The sequence below is a fragment of the Sarcophilus harrisii genome, chromosome 3 (genome assembly GCF_902635505.1).
Source record: "Sarcophilus harrisii chromosome 3, mSarHar1.11, whole genome shotgun sequence".
NCBI classification, from domain to species: Eukaryota; Metazoa; Chordata; class Mammalia; order Dasyuromorphia; family Dasyuridae; genus Sarcophilus; species Sarcophilus harrisii.
The window spans coordinates 570,401,807-570,429,004 of NC_045428.1; the positions used below are offsets into that span (position 1 = coordinate 570,401,807).

At 34.2% G+C, this 27,198-nt stretch overlaps 1 protein-coding gene across 2 annotated transcripts in view; it reads right to left on the reverse strand.

Moving 5' to 3' along the window:
- The window catches only part of PRDM2 (PR/SET domain 2), a 189,753-nt gene that overhangs the window by 153,474 nt on the left and 9,081 nt on the right, over positions 1–27,198 (reverse strand). For both annotated transcript variants that reach the window (XM_031962828.1, XM_031962827.1), the window contains exon 2: positions 20,444–20,517. In XM_031962828.1, coding sequence (XP_031818688.1) covers positions 20,444–20,452 — 9 coding nt within the window. In that variant the 5' untranslated portion in view covers positions 20,453–20,517. The remainder of the gene's footprint in view (positions 1–20,443; positions 20,518–27,198) is intronic.

The window sequence follows — 27,198 nt, forward strand, 5'->3', positions numbered from 1 at the left end:
CATGTATCCATAAATCTATTTTGCCTATATATAAATTCCTTCTGATCTCAATGTATTCTGTGCATTTGACAAAACAGACCACTTCTGTGACCCTCTTCTCTTTTTTGTGGGGAAGAAGTTTGGGAGGGATGAGGACCACTATCATAAACCAAATCTTCTCATCTTCAAACTTGAGGGATGAAAGAAGAGAAGTATTTAATTTCTCTCTCACATACCCCCAATTTAAAAAATACAAAAATAAAATCCTTGTAATAGGCAGTATCAAACAAAACAAATTCCCATATTGGCTAAGTCATAAAATATATGGCTCAATCTGTGCAATGAATCCATTACCTGTGTCAGGAGCTGAGTAGCATTTCACTAGAATCATGGGTTAGTCATTGTATTGAAATCTCTCAAATTTTTTTAATAATATTTTTAGATAAATCTTCCCAGGTTTCTCTGAAACCCTCCATTCTCTTCTTTCCTTCTCCTCCCCAATTTTGCCTTTTTTCTAACTTTCTTATTACTATTAAGAGTACTACCATCCTCCAAGTCATCCAAGCTCTAAACCCCCATTGTGCAAGAAGCCTGTCCCATTCATTCTAGTGCCTTCCCAGTGAGATTAACTCCAAATTATCTTTTGTGTGTATGTGTGTGTGTGTGTGTGTATGTGTGTGTGTATATATATATATATATATATATATATATATATATATATATATGTATCTTCTGTTTCAGTCAGAAACTCTGAGAATCTTCCACTCCCAGACTGATTCTTTTGTGAAAGCAAACTAGGCCATCTGTTGCCTTCCTTCTTATCTAGCCTTTAATTACTTGAATGGTTGTTGCCTCAGACAAACTGAGATCTGGAAGTCTTTAGCTTGAAAAAGTCAAGATCTCCCACTGCATCCTGGGCTATCTCCAATAATCCTGATCTATATCTGGCCACTGGACCTAGAGGACCCTGGAGTAGAGAGGCTGGTGACTTTGCATGGTTCTGCCTACCTTAAATCCAATTCACTTCCCAGAATAGACATCACCTTCCAAACTTCACTGGTTCATTAGTCCTCTTGGAAAAGGAATGATGAATAACAACAAATAAAATAACTTTATATATAAATAATATAACTTTATACACTTTTTTGCATGTTGCACTTGTTTACATGTTGTCTCAAATCTGATTCTAAAGAACAGAGGCCTTTCTTTGTATCCCTAGGATCATTAACACAATGATACACAGAAATACTTAATAAATGCTAGGTGACTAACAATAATATTCAATTACATTGTTTATTTTAGCAATTTCCCAACTGATGGGCACCCTCTTAGTTTCCAGTTTTTTACTAGTACAAAGAGGGCTGCTATTTTTGTACATTCTTTTCTTTTTAAAAAATTTTCTTTAGGGTACAAGCCTAGCACAGGCTAGTGACTTTGGAAGCCTAGTTTCAAACTGATTTCCAAAGTGGTTAGAGCAATTCACAGTTCTATCAACAGTGCACTAGTGTGCCAACTTTTTAAAAGCCTCTCCAAAAATTGTAATTTTCTTTTTCTGTTCTCTTTGATGGGTGTGAGGTAGTACCTAGAAGTTATTTTAACTGGCCATATTGTCTGTTTGCTAGCTTGGATTTTTTTCTCTCAGAAAACTACCTGTTTATTATCCTTTGAATATTTTTCTATTATGGAAATGGTCTTGTTCTAATAATTTGAATCTATATCTTATAGACTTTGGAAATACAAACTATAAGAAAAAATTCCTATTTCTGTTTTCCTTTTCATTTTAATAGCAGTGGTTTTGTTTATCCAATTAATTTTTTCAATTTCATGTGATCAACATGGTCAATTTTATCTTCTGTGATCCTCACTGTACTTTGTTGAGCCATGAAGGGTCTCTAATCCATAGCTCCAAAAGTTACTTTCTTCTTCACTCCTTTTAATTTGTTCATAATATCATTCTTTATATGCCATGTATCCATATGAAGTTTAAATTAGTATATAGTGTTTTATGTTCATTTTATCATTTTTATGTTACTATATTTATTTTATGTTTATAAATATTTTATAACTTAGTATATGGTATATATGTTAGTATACATCTAATTTCTGGCACAGTATGTTCCAGTCTTCCAAGGAATTTTTGTCAAATTGTAAATTATTACCCCTACTGGGTTTTTTGTGCTGTATACTATATACAACTTAGAGGGGGTAGAAATAGAAAAGAATCAGATTAAAATGTAACTGGGAAATATTTAGCAAAATGCATAAAAATACATTATTACAAATGTTAATTTGTGGTTTTCTAAATCAATCTTCAATAGTCAGCATAGTCATGAGTAATTAATATTTCTCCAGTTATTTAGGTCTCTATTCTCTAATATTTATAAGCTTTCCATGTGTGTCCTGATAGGTAGACCCCCAAGTACTTTAAACACTAAAGTTACTCTAAAAAGTTTCTTTTTATCTCCTCTTCCTTGATTTTGTGGGTAATATAGAGAATGTCAATAATAGCAAACATTTACATTATATTATTTAATTTACTGTGTCAATTTGATCCTTGTAGCAGCCCCGTAAAACTGAGGTAGTTATTATGGTCAATTAATAGATAAAGAAATTGGGCTCAGAAAAGTTAAAAAACTTGCCCAGGTATACCAATTAAGTATCTGAGGCAGGATTTGAACTCAGGTCAGTCTTCATGACTCCAGGTCCAACACTAACTACTGTGCTACTTAGCTACCTCTTATATTATTTTAAATTAAATTTGTGGTTGAACATTTGAAGTGCTTGCCATTCATAAGAAGTGATGTTTTATTTCTTCATTTATTCCCACACCTTGTTGAACTGTTATAAATCACTTATTATTTCTTGATCACTCATCCAATGAGAAAAGGTTCTTTATTACAAACAAACACACACACACACACACACACACACACACACACTTCTGTATTAGTTCCATACTTGTCTTAAAGATCTGACCCTTATCAGCAACATGTGATTCACAGTTGTGTCGTTTACCCCCCTCCCCCAATAACCATCTTACAGAAAATATTCTTTAAAGAAAAGAAATGATGTGGAGAAAAGAACAGCAAATGCTTTAACTTGTAAAGTTCCAGAGCAGCTATCTATGGCTAAATAAGTCACCAATAATAATAATTATCCAGGGTATAAGATAACTTTGGGATCAACGCATGGTATTTTCATCTTTTTGTTGTTGGTTGTTTGCTTGTTTTTTCCTCTTGTGTTTTTTCACCCTTTTGATGATTTTTTCTTTTTGATGTTTAGAAGAGTTGCACATGTTTAAGTTATAGTGGATTGCTTGCTGTCTTGGGAAGAGAGGGAGAAAAATTTGAAACACCAAGCTTTGTAATGGTGAATGGTGAAAACATTTTTTGCATGTATTTGGAAAAATAAAATATTTTTAGAAAGATAACTTTGGTTATATAATCTATAATAGTTGTGACTTATACAGCAAAAGCCTATTTAGTATCAAATAGTCACACTTAACAGCCCATTAACCCTTCAAATACAAAGTAATTTTACTTTGAAAACTAATTAACCAAAAACCAGTTCCCATTAAACTTTTTCACAAATTAATTGTGCTGCTCATCCCTAACTTTCAAACCAACAGTAGGCCCAAGTATGCTATTGGTCAATGGATTTCATTTAAAAAGTCAAAATTTGAACTAATGACTCTTCTTTTGAAACACATAAGAGTTCAAATTTAAAGTTAACTAAACATTAGCAATTTTGCATCTCAGAATTCCCAATTCCAATGAAATTGCTTTATAATTCAAAATTTAAAAGAAAACAGTAATTAAGAACAATTCTTCTAAAAACAATAAGACTGATCTCTCAATTTGTTGTTACGACATATCAAATTAAAACAACTGGAACTATGCCCCAAATGTTACTAAATTGTGAAAATCCTTTGATCCAGCTGTATCAAAGCAACAAAGCAAAAGGAAAAAAAGCTATTTTTTTTAAAGTTTATACAGCTTTTTTTTTTGTGAAGGCAAAGAATTGGAAAGTAAGGGGTTACCTATAAACTAAACATACTGTTATATGAATGTAATATTATTGAAAACATAAGAAAAGGTGACTTGAGAGAAACCTGGGAAGAATAGTATGAACTGATACAGAATGAAGTGTACCAGGAAAATAGTATATACAATGACCGATATTTTAAAGAAAAACAACCTACAGAACTCTGGGCACCTCCTGACAAAGATTCATGCATGAATAGAAAGAGACTCTTTCACTCATGGTCAATGCTCAGATTTGTTTTGCCTTAAGATGCTTGTTACAAAGGAAGGTTCTTTTTTTGTTTGGTTTGGTTTGTTACTATTGGCTGATTAGTGAGAGTGATCCCTTCCAAAAGAGAAAGTGTCCTTAAAGCAATTTTTAAATGCACAGAAAAGGACTCAAAAATATTCAAAGGAAACAGAGAAAGACATCTTTGAAATTTATCATTGAATTTATACTTTAAAAACTAAGCTGCATGTAGATGATTTGCAGTTACATAACAAACTTTTTGTGTTCTTTGTATGTAGAAATGTTTGTATTTCTGTTGTATATCAAGTTCAGAATAAATTGTTTTGCTTTCTCCAGTTGCCAGACTGAAAACTCAAGTATAAATACTGACGCTTCTCATTCTTCTATTGTTTACCACACAAAAATAGGCACACAGAAACCCTAAAATGCTTGTAAAAATTAACTGTTGAATTGAATATACTATGTGTTCATTGTTCTCAACATTTTTCTAAAAGTGGAAGTTTCTAAAACATTATTAGCACTAAATATTTTAAACATTTAATATTCACCATTGCAAGAAATATCATTTATTCAAAACAGAAAAGTCAAAGTCAAGAAAGCTCCCAAACTAAAAAAAAAAACCAAAACCCACAAGAATTCTTACCATAAAAGTTATCCAAAATGTTTAAATTTTTCTTCAACTATTTTGTCATTACCTTATTTGAGAGTCTAAATATAATCATGAAAGGGAGTGAGGTGATCCAATGGATAGAAAATTAGCCTTGACGTCAGTAAGCCTCCCCACATACCTCTGGTTCATACCTATTTAGCTGCAGAACACTAAGCAAATAACTTGGACTTTCTCTGCCTTATTTTCCTCATCTGTAAAATTGGGATGCTAATAGCCCTTGTTCATCATTATTGTGAGGATCAAACAACGTTAACTCTTTTTCTTGGTGGCTACTTCCCTGTTTCTTCTTTTAGTTGGCTCAAGGGGTATAAGCCATTTAGTACCTATTGAGAAATCAGTGTTGAAAAAATCTTAAAGCACTACAGAAATGCCAGTCATTACCATTGCTAATTCATACAACAGTTCCAGTGCTTAAATCATAAGAGTGGAAAGGACTTTAGATGTTCAAAGGCTAGGCCAGGACAGTACTCAAAAGGCCTATAGAGTGGAAGAGTTTCTATGCAGATCTGATGACAGCTAAACCTTTTTTTAAAATCACAATTTACCAAGGGACTATGAAGCAGCCACATGGATACACGCATAAGTCTCTGAAAACTGAAGTAAATAAATAAGGTAGGAATAGGGTTATTTGATTCCTTTTTTTGTTTTGTAATCTGATTGACCTTTTAAAAAAATTATAAAATCAGATTCTTTGAGCAGTAAACTAAACTCAAGCCAAGCCTAGCACGAAATATTGTTTTCAAACTTTTATTTTAATAAATTTGTATGCATATTTCTACACACAAAGATGTGCATAGAATGTAAACAATATTCTGGTTTGGGGCTCATGTTCTACCTTCCATGTTCTATGACCCCACTACCCTCCCCAAATTCCTACATAGTAAACTGAGAATGGCTTACATACTGGGAAGAGGGGGGAAAATAGGAGGAAGAGAAGAGAGAAGTCATCACAATTAAATCAAACTTTTTAAAAAATTATTCTCATAAATAAGGTTAACAGATACAAAGCAAAGAAACCAAATGGACATAAACTAACCAATTTAAGTATAAAACATAAAATTTGGTTTTAAAAGGAAATCCTACAACCCTTTCTCTATAAGGTGGGATTTTTGGAAAGATTTTTGTTTTTAAGTCTTCAGCTTCAGCAAATGATAAATGATACTCTCTGATATAAGAAAGGGGAGAGGGGAACAGTTGTGGAGAATTATATTACCATGGGGGGAAAGGAAAAGTGCTCCACCCAAAGTATTAGATTCTTCTCTTGATACAAAGAGAATAATGTAATTCTTCCTAATAATTAATTTTATATTTACTTAATTAATTTACTTAGCTTAATTAATAATAATGTAATTCTTCCTAATACTTAAATTGGGAAAAATGAAGACCTTGCTAAGAAAATTAGTTCAAGAAAACCAAAATTGAATTATACAGGGTATCCCAAAAATCACAGTGCATTTTAAACTGCATCAAAGGCAGCTAGGTGGTATATCCCACTAGGAGACTTTTGCAACAGTCCAGCTCAGGTGATGAGGACTGAATTCAGTGGTGGTTGTGTCAGAGGAAAGTAGATGGCTACAGGACATGCTACAGAAGTAAGAATCATCAGGACTTGTCATTCAGTGTGATACCAAGATCGTGAACCCAAGTGCTTGGAAGGGTAACGATGCCTTTGCACAAAACAGAATTAACAAGCCACCTCTGATGTTACATGTCGAATCTGAGGTCCCTGGGGGAGGAAGGGGGAGAGGTTATTTCAGCAATCTCTGATTCCAAGAGTAAAAGATGGGTGCTAGCTAAGCACAGAACAAGCAATGTCTTTTGAGTAGGACTCATACCAGCAGGAGACCTATGAGACAAAGGCTAAATCATTTCTCCAAGAGAGATGGATTCAGAGACTCTTTCTGTAGATGAGATCCTAGCAGCAGGAGCCCCACTGGAGGCTCTGGTGTGGCGGGTGAACTTAAGCAGATACTCTAATATTCCAACGGGCTTGTGATATCATTAACTGGGAGGAGGGGGAGTTCTGAAATGTCATAAACTACAACTACCCATAATTACTTATCCTATGAAGCTTTTATCCATGGCTGTACACCATGGGGGGAAAGGAAGGGTGCCCCACCCAAAGTATTAGATTCTTCTCTTGAAACAAAGAATTTTAGCAGAACCTATGAGTTGCCCAATTCTTCATGCACTACATGGCAAGGCTATCTTTTTTAATACATTTTTCGTGATAATTTTTACGTTAATTCTATTTCAGAAATCCTTGTTTGCAATGTGTCGCACCTTCTCACATCTACCAAGCATTTCTCTTTTGCCCCAGGAATGATGCTCAACCTCATTACTCCAAGACTCTCATAGTCTATGATTCACAGCTATAAATCTCCAGAAAAACAGTGGTACTAAAAGTGGACCTTTGTCACTAAAAGAACTGCAATTTCCCAAAAACAGAATAGCCTACTCTTTTCCTATCCCATTATGGGTCCAACTCTTTGTGCTATTTTTTATTGGCCATAAAAAATGAATAGATAAAAATGCCTTCTTTGCAGGCTTTCTTCCAAAAAGATTTCCCACATAAATGTCAAATTCTACAAGATTTTCCAAGATACAACAAGTAATTATGTTTAACCACCCTCTTACTGTAATGGTAAGGAATAAAACAAGAGAGAGATATCTGCCAAATTTATCCATCTCTGTCACAGAGAAGATAAGGCAGTGAGTTCTAGGCCCAGGGGCACCACATGCTCCTGTTAGTACTTGACATTGTCTTTATTACTTTAAATCCTGCATTACTCAAAAAACCTGGCCTAACTATCCACATAGGAAAAAACAAACAGACTTAGGATATCTACTGTCTGGTTTACAATAACCAAGTCAGAATTCTTTCATCAACATTTATGGACAGATAGTAAAGTGGACAATGAATTAAGATGATTTTTTTTTTAAATTCAGACCTGTGATTTTTATCATTATAAAGAACACCCTGTGAAGAAAATCCCTCAAACCATGAGATTAGCACCTGATGTGCACCTTAAAGAAAGCATCAATTAACCAAGAGACTTAATCAGGGTAGAACCAATATCTTTTTTGACTTCGAGATAGGCTATTTTCATGATACTTCTCAATCAGAAAACTAGCTTAACAGAAAATAAAAGCCACATGGCTTAAAATGGAAAAAAGACATATCCTAATTTTAAATGAAACAGAATGAAACTGGTTCCTTCTGCTTTAATATGTATGCATGTATGTGTGTGCATATATATGTATGCATGTATGTGCGTATATATGCATACATACACACACAAATGTAATTCCTTTAACTATGAGAACAGTATCTTTCCTCCTCATACAGCCCACTCACAGTATTACTTTTTCCTTTTTGTAACCCATGACATTAACCCATGCTACATTATTACATCATTCTTCCCTGCTATGAGGTAACTGGGGTGTCTGAGAGATGGTCTAATAATGTCCAGAAAAGACTGAACATGGAATCAAGAAAAGCTGAATTTAAATTCTGCTTCAGACTAAGTAAATCACTTAGTCATACTTTCCTCATCCACAAAATAGGGATCATAATTGCATCTACTTTGCCTAAGTGAGAATTAAGTAACATAATATATATGAAAATATATAAAAAAACTTAAAGTCCTATAAATGTTAGTTATTATAATTATTTGTGCAGAATTGTTTGACATATTCTACTTAAAAATCCTCAAAACCACATTCATTCTCACAATGAGCTAATATAGGATCCAGGTCATAGGTCCATTTAGGTAATCTCCAGTGGAAACCATCACCTGTCTACATGGCAAAATTCAGTAATTCTGAGATCCAGACCTGACTTTTGCCTAATACACACTGTGTATGTCGGTCAATTAATCACTAAAAGCATTTACTATGTGCTTTCTATATGTTATGCACAGAGCCAAGTCCTATGGATGCAAATAAGAGAGATAGTCCAGACCCTCAAGGGACCAAAAACAATCAAAGGAGAAAAATACTACAAAACCAGAAGTTCAACGGGGGCGGGTACTTGACAGGTAACTGGAATGGAGATAGGATATTCCTGTGGGGTTGATGTGAGCCATATACAAAGGAAGGCTTTGGGGAGGAGTGTAATAGCACTTGCCTGTAAAAGCCAATCAGCAAGGCTGACATCAGGTGGCTGTAGTCTCATTTCTCCCTTCTCTCTCTTCCAATCCCATGACCCCTGACTTCCATCTATCTACCATAATAATCTTTCTTCTATATACTTTAAAGTCATTCTTCTACTCTTAATACAACCCATTCCTTCAGAAATAAAATTCAAGCTTAACCACAATGCTAAGGCACCATATAACATTGCAGTTGTGTGCTCACTGTGCTATTAAGACCATAATAACTTGTAAGAAAAAAATCTTTCTATCTGCTTTAGCTGAACTTTGTATTTCCTCAGTATTCAATATGGTAGCCTAATCCCCACAGATACATAAAAATGTGTGGTGACAATAATGAACTGTCCATCTGTCATTCAAGGTCCAAGGACCAATTCAAGGACCAAGCAAATGAGAGGATCATCACCAGAAGGCTAGATATCCTGTGATAATGGACTATTTTAGGCCCTATTGACTTATAGTTTGTGTGGAGGATTATGATACTCATCATAAGAAGTAGTATTCACTATCACTTGAAATATTAAAGATGTATTTTAGAATTACAGCTAACAAAAGAGTATAAAAAATTACATAATGGTTCAGTGATCCACTGAACCAAAAAAATATTTTCAGTACAGTAGAAAACTGACATCCATAATTATACTCATTATGCCCAAGAACCACGCTTAATTGCATATCCTAAAAAAAACTGTTATCATGACACCCCAAAAGAAATAAACTACCGAGCACCCTATTCTGACCATTTTAGAGTAAATACTGCCCTGTTGCCACAAGAATTCCATAATCTATGTTATTCCACACACTTTCCAAGTCAGAGGTCATAAAATTAGATTCAATATTCTCTATAATTTTGAGTTATAAAAATAAGTAAAAGATTCTTCCCTTTTAATCATGGGATTTCAGTACCAATAGCTTTTATTATCAGAAATAATCAATTAGCTATTGAACAAGTTTGTAGTAGATTCAGGATACAACAATTGGTAACTCCAAAGACAAAGTTTATATTATTTCATTGATGAATTTAAAAGAAATTAAATTGTACTGCTACTTCAGTATAAATTTGCAAATTTCTAAGAATTAACCTGGATATAATTAGCGGCCACTTGACAATGATGACAATCATAATTAAGCTTACCAGGAACAGACATTAAAAAACCTCTGGTCATTAAAATAATCTTAAATTACATGAACATTCCTGTATTTGCCACGGTTTGGCAAATTTAATTGCTATTCTGAGTCCAAAATGTTTATATAAATTAAACAAAGATCTTATAATGAACAAATGAACAAAGCATTAATTCCTAGTTTGTTAATAAAAGAAAAACTCTACAAAGACTACAAAGAACCGAATATAAAGACTCTTAAGGGAACAGGAAAAATCACATAGCATATTTGTGCACAGTTCTTCAGAATGAGATGTGATTTATGTATTTTCAAAGCTTAACAGGACTATTTGTTAGAATGAAAAAAGATTCTTCAAATACTGTGTTACTCAATTATGAACAATTACGGATTTCTGTTATTGTTTTGTTTTTTTTAAAGTCACACCCCTATTTAGGAATTTTCCTGGCTAAGATAATGGAATGGTTTGCCATTTTCTTCTCATTTAACACATGAGGAAACTAAGACAAAAAGGGTTAAGTGATTTGCCCTGGGTCACACAGCCAGTAAATGTCTGATACTATATTTTAACTCAAGAAGATGAGTTTTTCTGCTTCCAAGCCAGTCTCTATCTAATGTGTCACCTAGCTGAACCAAATTAGGAATAGCTAAAATGAAGCAATGGTCATATATCACTCTATTCAAATGCAACCCATATTTGAAGTATCAAGTGATCAAGGACTGCTTTCTATCAAAGATAGAAAACATAAAATTAGTCTATGGCCTCTTTTGAGATCTTATGAATATGACTATGATACAGCAAGCACTAGAAAACTGGTCAGGATATGAACATTCTCTTCACCCACTAGGACTTCTTTTCCCAAAGCAAGGAGTAACATTTAAGTCCATAAGCATTATTAAGTGCCCTCTATGTGCCAAGCCCTGGGAATATAAATAAAATCAAAAAGCATTCCCTGCCCTCAAGGAAATCACAGTAGAACGAGGTAAGACTACAAACAAACAGCTCCATATTAAAAAAAAAAAAAAAAAACATAAGATATGGAATAAATCAGGAATCGTCTCAGAGGGAAGCATAAAGATGAAGGGTGAAGAAAGGGCCTTTTGCAGAAGGTGAGACATTAGCTAGGACTTGGAAGAAAACCAAAGAAACTAGGAGGAAGGAAAGTATTCTAAGAATGAGAGACAGCCAAGGGATGTCCAGTCAGAAGATGGCATGTCCAGTATGTCAAAAAAGGAGATTCTAAATTGTAGAATAAATGTAAAGAAATAAGGCAGAAGAATACCAGAAAGGTAGATAGGGTTTCTTTAGGGATGTTAGGGATAGCTTTAAAAGCCTAACAAACAACTTTAGTTTTGATCTTGAAGTTTGTAAAAAGGGTTTATTGGGGGAAAAGGACAGGTTACACGGTCAGACCTGCATTTATGAAGATCACTCTGACAGCTAGGTAGAGGAAAAACTAGAGCAGGGAGAAGAGAGGAAGAAAGACCAACCAACAGCAGACAATAGTCCAGGCATGATATGATAAAGGCCTGGACCTGGAGGGGGGCAGGGTCAGAGGAAAGAAAAGGATATAAACAAGAGATGCTCCTCAAGGTATTATGGACAAGACCTAGGTTGTTAGTCTGTATGACTGGGAGGATGGTGATACCCTGAACAGTAATAAGGAATTAGGAAAAGGAAAGTTCTGTGGGAGAAAAGAATAAATTCAGTTTGGGTAATGCAGAATATAAGATGTTTATGAAAATTTGAGATGGAACAAACCTCAATAAAAGTACACCACTATGGGATTTAGAGGAGGAACTAAGGTCAAAATCAAGGAGGAATCCTTTGGTTATCATCTTACTCAAAAGTGCAATAGGGGATATAGCCTGACCCTGGTACAGAAACTAAGAATAAATTTATAAGTAAACAAAAAGACATCAAATACTATTTTTTAAAGATTATAAACGTAGAAATAACTAAATTCCAAGCTACAGAAAAAAACTGATTTCACAATAAGCGCAAAGCTAATACAAAGGAAAAAATATTAATTTTCTTCAAAAATCACAAGAATACCAGCAAAAATGAACCAAGAGATTTTAGAAATTAAATAAGAGCTCTGACAGAAAGAACTGGAAGAATAAATAACTTAGAACAGAAAACGATAAACCTTACCCAAATAATGGAATCTCTGAAAACTAAATAGATTAGAAAGGAACCGATTAGAAAGGAACCAATCACTATGAGACAAATATATAAATATATATATACATATATATATATATAAAATTAAAGATTGAAAAATAAAAAACTGAAAAACAGAAAATAAGATATTTCCTATCATGAAACAACTGACCTGAAAAGCCCTAAAATACATCAAAATAATTACAGTAATGCCTTTATCTCTTTGCAATGCCTATCAACTGGGAGAGGGCTTAAAAAGACAATAAAACATTACTATGTTGAAAAAACATCAAATAACATAGAGAAGTTTGGAGTTTTATGACCTGATGAAATAGGAGGTAAACTTAGACAAGAAAACAATATATATAATGATTCAAGAATATAAATGGAAAGAATTGCAATCAAAGAAGAATGTTTCAAAACACAAGAATGATGCCAAAGAAGAAATATAAAAAGATCACACAAATAAACATATAACCTTTTGCTGAGGTAGGGAGTTCTATGGATATGGAACAATGTATGTATTGCCAGATTTTTTTTTTCAACACACTGATTTTACTGAGGATTTTTCTCTATTTCCTCTTTTTTTTAGTTTTTTTCCCCAAAAGTTTGTTATTATATGAGTCTAAAGGAAAGGGAAGAGAGAGAAGAACATGGAATGTAAAAACGAAGGATGTTAATAAAATTTTATTTTAAAAATTAACCTGGATATTAGGTTAAGAAGAGTTAATTTTATAATTATCTGACTCCCCGAAAACCATGATCCAAAAAATAAAGGATTGGATACTATGTTTAATGAATTCAAAGTCAACATACATTTATCACAAACAAGTACTGTACTAAGAGCTAGGCATACAAAGAAAGGTAAAAAAAGAGCTCACAGTCTAACCATAGAAAACAGCCATGATCTTTTTTACATTCATTTATAATTGTGCCTCCCAATGCCCAACTATAAGAAATAAAGTGATATGACATTTCCTCTCATGAAACAACTGATCTGAAAGCCCTTAAATAACATTAACATAGTTTTGTTTTTGTTTGTTTTTTTTTTGGTAGCAAAGCTTATCAATTGGGAGATGGCTTAAAAATATAATGGAATATTTATTCTGATAAAAAATTATGAATGAAAAATATAATCCTTACAATAATCATGTATAGTTCAACAAAACAAACACCCACACTGTCAACACCTGGAAAATTATGTTTCTATGAATTTTAAGTTCATTGCTTCTCTGGTAGGAGAATTAAACTATTGGAATCAGAAGGAAAGTGAAAACCTTCGGAAAGAAAGCCAAGAAAGCAAAAGTCCCAAAAATATGGATCAAATCCCAGAGCTTCCCGATCCATTAAAAATACTCCAATTAGCTATAAAGGACTCAAATGTGTCCTCAAATGTGGCATCAGAAACTTCCCAGCTTTATAAACATGGGCAAGTCCTTTTGTCAAGGACAAAAAAAAAAAAAAAAAAAAAAACACACACACATACATCAATAGGGTCACAGAAGACGCTACTGCAATAAATAAGAGACCTTAGGATACAATATTCCAAAATGTCTAAGCAATTCCTTAAGAATTAAAAAAATAAAAAAAAAAAACACTAAGAAGTACCTGGCTTCAGACCTCATCATTCACCTGAAGAAACAGTTTATCTTCTAATTCAATGTTTTTTGAAAACTCCAATAGCCCTTTCTCATTTCTCATTCTTCTCCACCTCACTTTACTCTTTGACATTAATGTCTCTTCTTTAGATTTCCATTAGACCATTCTGATTTTTCTGTCAGTCCCTTCAAAATCTCATTTGCTGGATCTTCAGAGAACTCATTACCACTACCAGGGATTTCCTGTCCTTGATCTTCTCTTCTATTCTATGGTATCTCACCACATCATATCAACTACCATAACTATGAAAATAATTCCCATATCCAAGTATCCAACTATTATCTCTTTTCTTTTTTTTACTAAAGCTTTTTATTTTCAAAACATGCATGGATATTGTTCAACTTTCACCCTTACAAAATCTTGTGTTCCAAATTTTTTTCCCTCCCTTTCCCCCGTACCTTCCCCTAATTGGCAAGTAATCCAATATATGTTAAAAAGTACAATTCTTCTATACATATTTCCACAATTACTGTGCTGCACAAGAAAAATCAGATCAAAAAGGAAAAAAATGAGAAAAAACAAAATGCAAACAACAACAAAAAGAGTGAAAATACTATGCTGTGATCCACATTCAGTCCCCATAGTCCTCTCTCCAGGTTCAAATGTCTCTCTTCATCAGAAGATACTGGAACTGGCCTAAATCACCTCATTGTTGAAAAGAGTCACATCCATCAGAATTGATCATCATATAATCTTGCTGTTGTCATGTACAATGAACCCCTGGTTCTGCTCATTTCACTTAGCAATAGTTTCTGAAAGTCTCTCCAGGCTTTTGGAAAATAGTCTACTGATCATTTTTTATAGAACAGTAATATTCCACAATATTCCTATAATAACTTATTCAGGGCTTCCAATTTCTTGCCACTACAAAAAGGGCTGCCCCAAACATTTTTGCACATGTGGATGCTTTTCCTTCCTTTGTGATTTCTTTGAGATACAGGCCCAGTAGAAATACTAGTGGATCAAACTATATGCACAGTTCCATAGCCTTTGGGCATAGTTCCAAATTGCTCTCCAAACTGTTGGATCTGTTTACAATTCCAACAATAATGCATCAGTGTCCCTCAACATTCATCATTATCTTTTCCTGTCATGTTTGCCAATCTGAGGTGTCCAACTATTATCTCTTTACTGAACTCCAGATCATATCACCTTTGGATATCTCAAACTTTATATCCTACTGATATTTCAAATTCAACATTCCAAAGCAGAACTCATTTTCTTTCCCCCAAAAAAGGCACTCTTTCAAACTTTCCTATTAATGCCCAAGGCCCATTATCCTCCAGAAGTCACCCAGGCTTGCAATCACAGTGGCTTGCAAATTGGGTGTCATCCTGAACTCACTCTCACAGAACATGGACAAATGTAGTCAAATCTTGTAATTTCAAGGGCAACTAAGTGGTGCAATGGAGAGAGCGCCAGTCCTGAAGTCAAGAGGACCTGAGTTCAAATATGATCTCAGACACTTAACACTTCCTAGCTATGTGACCCTGGGCAAGTCACTTAATCCCAATTGTCTCAGGGAGGAAACAAAATCTTGTTATTTTTATCTTCATATTATATTGCATGCATATATGTAGAGGGATGAAACTCTTGAGTAGGTTCAAGCACTTAGGGCTAATTACTGATTGGACAATACTCTATGGGCATGTGCTTGGAAAATGGTCCTTCCCACTATCCTGTGCTGGCTCAATGATTGGTGTCTACAGAAGACTGTAGGAGGGACTAGGGGGTGGAGTAAGACTAGACAGAGTCACTTTAGCGGTAGCCGAGGAAGAAGGTCCTTGTGGAGATTGTGCTTCCATCCTGTTCACTTCTATCCCTAAAGACCAAGAATAAAGACTAAGGACTTTTGCTTATCCTGACTCCGGCTGATTCTGGGGTGACCTGGGTGCTAGCATGGTCGTCACACATATACATATATCCCCCTCTTTTCATTCATATAGTCACCATCCTTGCATAGAATTCATCACCTTTCTCCTAGAGAAGTACAATAAATAGCCTAGTCTTCCTGTCTTTTCCCCAATTCAATTCATCCTTCTTGATTTTCCTAAGATACAAGTCTGATCCTGTCTTACCTTACTCAGGAAATTCCAGTAGCTGTCCCTTTCCTAGTGGTTCACATGAAACTTCTTCAAATTGTTATTTAAAATCCTTCATAATGCAGCACCTTCCTAAATTTCCAAGTCTACTACTGCTCCTCTACATACTCTAGGATCTAGCTAGATGAGCTACTGCTGTTTCTCTCGTATAACATTCTTTAAACTCTTTTCATAGCTTCCTCCCTCCCCCCATTTGCTGGAATGCCCTAGAGGGGAAGAAGGAAATAAATATTTATAAAATACCAATTATGTATCAAGTACTGAGCTAAACACTTTATTAATATTATCTCATTTCACCCTCACAACAACCCTGGAAGGTAAATACCTTATGCTCATTTTATAGCTGAAGAAACTGAAGCCAACAGCGAAATGACTTGCCTGTGTTTACAAAGCTGGGAAATTTCTGATGCCACATTTGAACTCAAGTCTTTCTGACTCGAGGCCCCAAGTTGTACTCACTATACAACCTCACTGGTTCTACCGGGTCCCCCCTCACCTCTATCTCTTATCCTCCCTGGCTTACTTTCAAAACTCAGTTTTTGCAGGATTTTCCAGATGGAAGAAGGTGAACTTACTATTTCTTTTATTTGGCTCGCAGGAGAAAAATATATAAACATATTGCCCAAGTTTTAAAAATTTCAAGTCCAATTTGTTCTTTATGTTGATCAAAATGATGTTGTTCTAGTCGCATTCCTTAAGTTTTTTGTATGTTATCTCATTATTATTATTTTCATTGGTGAAATTTTCTATTGCATCTATAATTTATTCTTTGACCTACAAGTTCTTTAAAATTATATTAATTAGGCTCCAAATGATTTCTTTCTTTAAAGGTCCTTACTAAATATATTTTTATTGCATTATATGATCAGTATATAGTATGTTAAGTACTTCTTTTTTTACATTTTTTATAAAATCATTCATATGCCCCAATAGTCAATTTTTAAGTGCCCATGTTCTACTGAAATTCTTCTTTTCTATTACCATTCAATAATCAAAGATCTATACTCTCTAATTTTTCTAATGTTTTATTCAAGTCTTTAACTAATCCTTGTCTAGTTAAGGTTACACACTATTAATTCCCTACCTTATCTCTTCTTATTTTATCAATATTTTATCAATATTTACCACAGTCTTATTTGAAATCATTAGTGCTACTTCTAGTTTTTCAAGATGGAAGCATAACAGATATTTCTTTAGACCACTTTAAAATCATTCAAATCTGTTTCAAATAGATTTCTTGTAAACAAATTGTCAGTTTCTAAGCTTTCTTATGATTTCTTGTAAACATATTGTCAGATTCTAAGCTTTCTTATGCTTTCTGCCGTCCCTTTCCATTTAATGGTGAGCATATCATGTTCATATTCAGTCATGATTTGTTAATTGTGCATTTCCCTCCATCCCATCCACTTGTAATTTTTCTTGTCCTTCCCACCACCCATTTTATAAGTAAGATGGTTGACAGAAGAAAGGGAGCTTGCCTAACACTTGTTTCCCTTATGTTACAGCTTCTTTTTCTTCTTAACCTGACCCAATCCAGGTTTTTACTTTCTTTCCATTAATCTTTCCTTCATATTCTTCCATCCAACAGTTAAGTTTGTTTTGCTTATAACTATCCCCTTACCAATCCTAACCTCTTTCTTAGACCCTTCTCCACCCTGCTTTGTTCCTACCCCTTTCTTGATTCTCTTTTGAATTTAATGTACATTTATCTGATTCAGATGAAATAAAAGGGTCCTTGAAAAGAAAAGGGCAGGAAAAGAATGACTGATCTTAGGTATCCAATAATCAGGTATCTCAGTTATAACCTAAAAATTTATCCACACCCAAGTCAAACAAAATGCTCTTTTAGGAAGATAAAGGGTTAAGTATTTCTGGTGAGGTGCCAAAGCTTAATCTACAGAGAAAATTTGCTTAGTTCAAAAACTAGTATGGTCTAGATAACAGTGATGATGCGTTTATATAAAATGATTAAGAAACTCTAGGGTAAATTAATTCAAATAAAAATGTTATAGGTTCCATTGTTTTCTTTGAGGGAATCATTACAGGGACAAAATGATAACACTTACTTTCTTTTTCAGCTCCTTAAAAATTAACAATTCTAAGAATTAAGATACTATTTCATCAAGTACCATATCAGGTACTATACTTGCCATAACCAACCTAAAAGAATGACCTTTTAAAATAGCTTATGTATAGGTACTTTGAAATCACATCTGGAAACAAGTTTCTCTAAGCACTGCTTATTAATTATTAAAAAATATAACTAAAAATAACCCAACTCCAAAGACATAACTCAGTTGTTACTATCCTCCTAACCAATCCCAATTTAACTCATTTTTAAATAACCAAATTACTTTATATAGATATCTATAAACTCCTTAAGCACTGATTTCCCATGTTCAATGTGTTAAAAATTAGTAAGACGCAAATAAATATAGAATTTATCCAGAAACAAAGTGATAAAAACCCCTTGAAAAGGAAAAAAAAAAAAAATTTCCCTCCTCAAATCAAAAAGGTTTGGTATGACAGTAAAGATCAATTATTATGCATCTAATTCTCTTCAAATAATTGAAATGTAGCTAACACTGGTATAAATTTAATGAAGAAAAGTGAACTACTCTATGTAATCTAAACAAGTGTTTATTTCATCACCATTTGGACATTTAAATTATACTCAATTCAGAGATGTGCTACTATTCAAGATGATACTTGAGGTGATATTACCATGTGGCATTAAAGGCTATTCTCCTGCAGTTCTGATGTTAAAACTTTCCAGAAGCAAAATGAAATCATGAAAGTAAGAAAGGACCACAGAAAAGCAGTTCTGAACGTTGTAAAAATTGTAGAAATCTAGTATGACTTGGAATGCCAAACTGAAAATGGAAAGCACTACAAAAGTTTTTCTATTAGAACTAGTACTATTCTTGGCTTAATATTGTAAGTAGCCTGATGCTGAAACTGCACTTACATCGGGAAATAAATCATTACTGACCAATCATGCAGCACAAGTACCACCATAATATGGTCTCTTCTATAGCATTAGGAATCAGTCTGAATATGACCTGAGTACTCGGGCCAGGAAAATAGTAAACTCCCTTGGGCTAATGCTTGGTGCACATTAAAAAATAATAATAAGACTAACGGTAAGAAATAAAAATCTGGACTTATGAATATAATTTCAATGGAACAATATTCCAGAATTCATTACAATCTGTTTCCCCTCCCCACCCCCATTTGCAAAAAAAAAAAAAATAATAATAATAATAACAACTTGCCTTCAAAGTATGTCAGTAAATCTGCTAGTCTTAAAATAATAAAAACCACCTGCTCCATATGTTGGCCAGAACCTTTTCTTTAGATATATGGTACTTTGAATTACAATAAACAAAAAACATCTTAATTTTTAAGACATAACTAAAAGGAAGATTCTATTTCCAAAAATTTCAACAAAAAAGGAACTAACTATACCAAATTTTCTTCACTAATTAAAATAAATGATGATGATCAGAACTGCATGAAAATATGAACAAAAAGTTATCCAAAATGGACGAAGATTGGGGAAGGGGGGGAAGGCTAGGGGAGACATGCTTGTGAGGTTCATGATTTCAAGCTAACTTGTGAAACTGATATGCTTCATTCTTTTCAACAAAATGTTTTTGGTTTTGTTCTGCATAAAATGACATTTGATTTGAAGACACTTTTCTATCATGCATGACAGGCACTTCCTATAATAACACCTTCCATGCTACTGACATGTTCATGCCATGACAGCTTCAATGCCCATATAATCCCATACCTTTGTAAAGGAAAAGGAGATTTAAATATCTGTGCCTTGATTTTTATGACAATGGCAGGTCCTTCAGGACTCTGAACAACATAATTCTCTCACTGGATCAGTTTTGACTCTACAAATCCCCATTTTAAAACAATGAAGAATAACCAAAAGAGAAGGTGTTAAAATAGAAGTCAACAGCTTGTATAATAAGAAAATCATCACTGGGGAGTCTAGGTCTGAAATGGATTCTCAGAGAGCATCTTGGAGCCAGTATTTTATAAATGGTACCATGGCTTTTTTGCATAAGAGCACATGTTAAATGTCAACACAATCAACTAAGGACAACAACAACAACAACAAAACAACACTAAACTTCACAAACAATGCATACTGTGAAAGACAATGGATTGATTAAAGATATTAAGAAACACAACTATACAGTCTTACATTTTATGGGGATGGATGCTGTGTTATTATGTCTGTTAAGAAGTAACTGGACTAACATCTAGGTAATGTACTGTTATAAATTCTTATTGTCAAACTCACCTGATTCATTTTGAATTCCTGTTGTGTTCTGTAAAGATACACACAACAAAGAAACTCCTTTGATTACATGAGTCCTAAAAAGAAAAACAGACAATTGTAATATGTACCTACCTACAAATTTACAGTGATTTAAACCCACACACAGACCTTACGAAGTTGCTCAAAAGGATATTCATAAAGCAACTGTACACCAAACCAACTTCAACCTAAAATGATGTCTCCCCATTCATCAGCTTTGCTATCACCATCCATAAACATGGATCTCACTAATTCTCCTTATTTCTACATCACATTCTAATGCTAAAAGTAGACTTATTAGAAAGGATGACATCAACCTTCTGATCTGGGAGTTGCATCATCCTTAAGAACAATGAAATCAGCTTTGTTAATCTCTGGAAGCAAATTTACATTTTAAAATGCCCCTCTTTTTTTTTTTTTTTTTCAATTAACACTAAACTTAACAGAAAAAACTACTTTAAAATTATTTTCTATTTTCCAAGTTTCTACAGTAGGAAAGCAAGGGAAAGTCTTATGGCTTTGTGGCACCTTAAAGTTTACAAAGCATTTTCACAAATGTAGGACCACCAGTTCCAGAGCTGGAAGAAACCTGAGTGATCATCTGATCCAATATTCATTTTATGAATAAGGAAACTAAGGCCATGAAGGGTCTTGTCTATAGTCATGGCGGTAGAATAGACTAGGGAGCAGGCAACCACAAGTTAAATCTCCTGCCCATTTCTCTAGTATTTTTCATTAGGTTCTCAAAGCAATATCAGATGTTTAGAAATAAGTCAATCTTGAAGTAAATGCAGAATGTTTTGATGAACTATACTCCCTAAATTCAACCTCTGATAGAATATTATTTTCTTTTAATCAAATGAAGCTAAATTATCCCCAATAAAAGTATAATTATGTTGATAGAACAGTTAACCACAGGCCACAGAATAACATTACTCACAAAATACATATGGCATAATTCAAAATACAATGTTAAATTAAAATGGCCTATTTTACCATGACGATTCTTTCTTCATTTAGTTTGGGAACGATATCTTTATTTGAAAAGTGTGCCATTTCAAATACAACTTTCACTGTAACATATGAAAAATTTGGGGCACATTTCTAAATATGTGTATACACACATACACACACACACACACAGACACACACAAGCATACATGTGTATATTACCCACATTGTCCCCAAAGTCTTAGGGTAATTTAGGCACAGTACATATTTGAAACTAATTATTATATCTCTAAGAAATTGATTTAGAACTGAAAAGGCTTAAACCAACTTCCTCCTTTTATAAAGGAAGGAATTCAGACCCAAAAATAAAATGGCCTGTAAAGTAGCAGAGTTAGGAATCCAGGCCAAATCCTAAATCCAAATCCAAATGCAAACTTTCTTTCACATACTTTCTTTTCTACCCAACTACCGTTAGGCAAGTCATGTAATGTCTCTGATCCTGTTTTGAACTAATGGCCTTTGAAGTCCTGTCCAGCTCTAAATCTTTCCTTAATTTTTAATAGACATCTTCAAAACTTTCTCATACTGGATGTTTTTAATTAATTTAAAATATGATTATGCTCTCCTTTGTGAAAGATATTGCTAACTCTCCATAACACATTTTCCCAATCCATTAAGGATAATTAATGGATTTGATCTGGTCTGATATCAATCTCACCCTTATAGTAAACAATGAATGGCAAAATGGTTATTTTTGGTCAATTGAACTATAGCCTCCAGTTGTGAAACAGAACAAAATTAACTGCCACAAGGACTGAAAACCGTGGCCCTGATCTTGTTCATTAGCAATATGCTCTAAGCAATATGGATATAAAAATGAAGGATGATTTACATTTTATTTTGTAATAGAACTTTTAGAATTTATAGTTGACTTTGTGTTCTATTAACAGAGTTCAAGAATCCCCGAATCATCTTCTTGCCACTACAATACATACAAAGAAAACATAAGTGAAGGAAGATAATTTATCACAAACGAATGTAGCCTTCTCTTCAAAACTCATATTATTATGAACATTAGAATAGCACACAGTAACATAGTTATAGCATTTGGGGCTACTATGATATATTCAGTGTTTTGTCTTTACAATGAATCCTCTCTCCCAGCCCAATCCAAGAATAAGGAAGGGGAGAAGAGTTAGTGACCTCAGTGAGCGCAGCCTATACTCCACAGAGCACTCTGGTCCCTGCAGAATGCAATGTCTGTTCTGTTATTTCTCACAAATCTGCTCTAAGCTCTCTTCACTCTCTCTTACTATTTCACCTTCACTGCAAAAATGAAACAAAACAAAACAAAATAAAACAAAACAAAAACCTACAATTTTGTCCTTTTCTGGCCACTGTTCAAGTACTTCTTGGCTTTGGCACGAGCAGAGCCTAGCTTGAGAAACTATCATTAGTCCCTGAGAATGTCCTTTTTCTCAGGTTGGTGAACCAACCAGAAATTAACATCTTCCAGATTCTTTAATCTCCACATTCTCAGGCTGGTCATTAAATTTTATGTCACAGATCCCTATGATTTTTCATAAATTTATGTGCAGTGACTTGTATCCCAACCAAATGTTTTATAAATGTAATTCTTACTAAGAAGTAGCCTTGATTTCTATTATTCTCCCTCTTTTCAAAACATTTTCAATATGCAAATTTGCTAAAGGTGTAACACTACATATAGTACAAGAAGACCACTAGCATCAAAGTAACTAAAGTTCAATTTCTGACAAGCAATATGGTAGATAGCTCATGAGCCAAAGAGCCCCAGGTTGAAGCCCTTACCACCTACTTGTATTGATTAGGTGACTAGGCAAGTTAGTTAACTCTAAGAATAAGCTGTAAAATGCTGTGATCTGCACCGACAGAGAACAGTTTTTCCACTGGGAATTCCCCTCACTGATCAAGCTTCTACTCTCAAAGTCAATTTGAAATAACTGGCTGTCAAAAATAAACTAAAACCAAGAAAAAGGGATGAGATGGAAGATTATCTAAGATGGGAGTATCAGTAGTTACAGGAGTGCTAAAATATCAAATTATGTCCCTAAACTGAACAAAATATAAAATACAAATTACAATGCCATATACTTTTCAGGTGCAATACTTTGGTTTGGGGGTTGGATTTCTGTTTTTGTTTTAGGTGAAGTACTTTGCTATTAGATCTTAGATCTATATTCTCAGAATACACATTCTTAATAGTATCTCTTAAAAGTTTAGCAAAGATGAGAATTTCATCTATGAATCTTTGAAAGCGAGGGACTTTTCTTACACAATGAAAACTTATTAACAGGTATAGAGTTTTAATTTTAAAAGGGTAATATGGCAGGATGTTAAAAACTTGCACTCTGGAACTAAGCAGATCAGTGTTAGGTGGTTTGTTTTTTTTTGTTTGTTTTTGTTTTTTAAGTCAACTTCAGGGTTAAAAATTGTGGATTACAACAATTATGTCCTTGCAGCTCTGGCACATACAAGTCCATATGTTTCTTCAGAAAGGTCTTAAGCCTTTCTATTTTACAGCCTCAGTCTTTTCTGATACCATTTTTAATTAAGGACAGGCTCCCAAAGAATGACTCTTCATTAATATAACAAAATCCTTAGTTTGCATAAATTGTTTAACATTTTTCAGAACTCAAACTCAATCAAATTCAAAAGCCTACCGTGTTCAAGGTGAGAGAAGCCATTCATGCCAAGGTGAATGAAGTCGGTCAGTGAATAGGTATCTAGTATATGCCAGCTAAGACTACAAAGAAAGGGAAAAGAGCCCTTGCTCTCAAGAAGCTCCCAGTCTCCTCTATCTTACTTCCCTCAGTCCCCCTCTCCCTCCTCATCGCCCTCCCCCCTCCACAACCAAGTTCTCTTTGATTCGTTGACACAGGCCTCCTTGTTTATTCTTCTCTCAAGATACTGTGTTACCAGATCCATGGGAATTTTCACTAGCTCTCCCTCATGGTTCTAACGTTCTCCCTCATCTTTCCCTGGATTCCTGTAAGTCCTAACTTAAATTCCATCTTCTAAAAGTCTCTTCTCCTTACTGATACTACCTTCCCCTCCACAAAAATCTCCAATTCATCCTATATACATCTCCCCCATTTGACTGTAAGCTCTTGAAAACAAGGGACTGTCTTTTGTCCTTTTTGTATCCCCAAAGTCTGGAGCAGTACAAGCATCTCATAAGCACTTGTTGACTTACTAATGGAGATATCTTGACAGACCTGGTACCAGAGCTATGCTGTAAAGGAAGCCAGAGGATAGAATTCTATATAGCAAAGGTGAGGAGAAAATACATTCTAATATGGGGAACAATTTGTTGAAAAGCATAGAGGATGGAATATCAGGTGATAGAACATGAAATCTGTAAGAGAAGGAGAAATAGACCAATTGGATTAAAATGGAGTACATATTGAGACTTCAGACCAGAATGGTAGACAGGGGTCAGATTGTGATTTGTTTGTTTGAGGTGGGGGAAGTTCAGAGAGAAAACCCAGATCTATGTTTTAATAATATACCAACTTGGCAGTAATGGAAGCTATTAATGAATATTAGTTTCAATGACATTACAAAGCTAGTTTGGCAACAAGTGCTCAGTAGTAATAGAATGACTACAAGAAATCACAGAATTTTTTAGTTTAACAGGAACTTGTGTAATCACTTACCCATATTCAAAAAGGAATCTTTATTAAAATATAACCAATAAGTAAGTTTCCTGTCTTTGCTGGGACCTATTATGTTCCCAAGGTACCCTATTCAAATTCTAGACTGTTCTCATTGTTAGTGAATTTTTCCTGACACCAGGCTCCTATTCCTGCCCTCAGAACAAGAAGTCTCACTCCTCTTCCACATGAGTTTCAGACACTTAGAGAGAATAATGATTACCTTCCTGCCCCACCTCCAAAAAAAAGAAAATAGGGTTTAAACAGCATACAGACCCTTCAACTAATCTTCATTACCATGGATTACCCTGATTGCCACTCCCATGGATTTTCTCTTAATTTACTAACATTATTCCTAAATGTGAAGTTCCCAGAACTGTGAACTAATTACTCAGAATGTGGCCAAAACAAGGAGAGTATAGAAGAACTATCACTCCTTACTAGTCACCACTACCTGATCTTAACGGTCCATGATTCCATTAGCACTCTTAGTTATCATGTCATACTACTGATTCATTGAGCTCACAGTTCACTAAAAAAAAGTTAATATTGTTTTCAAACTGCAATCTAGTCATGCCTTCTGAAAGTTAATTTCACAAGTCTAAGAGTTTACACTTTTACCTAGTAAGTTACAATTTATTAGATTCAGCCCAATGTTCTTGGCAAAATTATTTTCTTACAACACTGATCTAGTTATTAACAAAGCTCCTAGCTTTTTTGCCATCTGAAAATTTCATAAGCCTATAATCCCTGCCTTTAGCCAAGTCACTGATAATGTTACTGACACAGGGTCAAGGATAGATTTCTGATATAGTATTGAGGGCACTCAACAGTCAAGAAGATATGAATTCAAATCCTGCTTCATTCACTAGCTCTATGACCCGGGGTAAGTCACTTTTGCTCAATGTGCTTTATTAACCTTATCTATAAAATGAAGGTATTGAACTTGATGGCCTCCAAGATCTCTTCCAACTGAAAACCTACAATTCTTTGAAAGCTGCAATCAAACCAGTAACAATTATTCTTTGGAACTAGTCATGTGAATTCTTCTAAATCTATCTTTTCCATGAGAATAGCATGAGATACTTTTGTCAGATGCCTTCCAAAGTCTAAGAAGAACTAGACACTGCCACCATTATCGGGCTTCTTCAGCAATGTTACTACCAACACTAATGATAATGACCAATTTCAGCCCAGAGAAAGGAAGATGACATACCATTCATTCTCCCTCTCTATAAAAAAGTAAAGGATTGAAGCAGCTAAATGGCACAATAGAGAGCACCAATCCTGGAATTAGGAGGACCTGAGCTAAAATCCAGCCTCAGACTTACTAGCTGTGACACTTACTAGCTGTATGACCCTGGGTAAGTGACTTGTCACTGAACCCCAATTGCCTTGCCCTCTAAAAAAAGGGAAAAAGGACCATAGAACATAGCATTGGTCAGCTTTCATTATTTTCTCCAAATTATGAGGGAGGCTCATTTAACAGTTAGAAAAGGATTTTGAAGTAAAAACAAAAAGATAATAATAAAATTTGTCTTTAAAAAGTTACTAGCTAATAGTATGACAGTTGATGGTGAAGGTAAAGAACAGAAAACTACCTATACACTCCAGGTAAATATTCCAGTGTCTGAGTCATAACCAAGTGTCATAAATAATAAACTACATGGAATAACTTCTGATAGTCATTTGCTGATGCCCAGTAAATGAGCAATTATTTCTAAGTGTACAGATGCAGAAACTAAAACACATAAATTATGTGGAACTTCCAGCAGTCTGAAGAGATCGGTGCAAATTACAACCTGAATTTCAGTTTCCTTTTCTGTAAAATAAGGCTGTTTTCCTAGGGGATCTCCAAAGTCCATTTCCACTTTAACTTCTATAATTCTCTGACATCAGAAGAAAAAGTATACTATATGCATAATTCTAGGTAAACCAGGGACTTGCCTAAGTAAAACAAAAAATTTAAGATTTCTAGCTATTTCTGTTGCATAATAATCCCAATTTACATGTATCTATATTTGAAATTACTGTTGCTATCATAAGGGAAGCAATAGAAATTGAAGAAATAAGAGAAATAAATATCTTAGG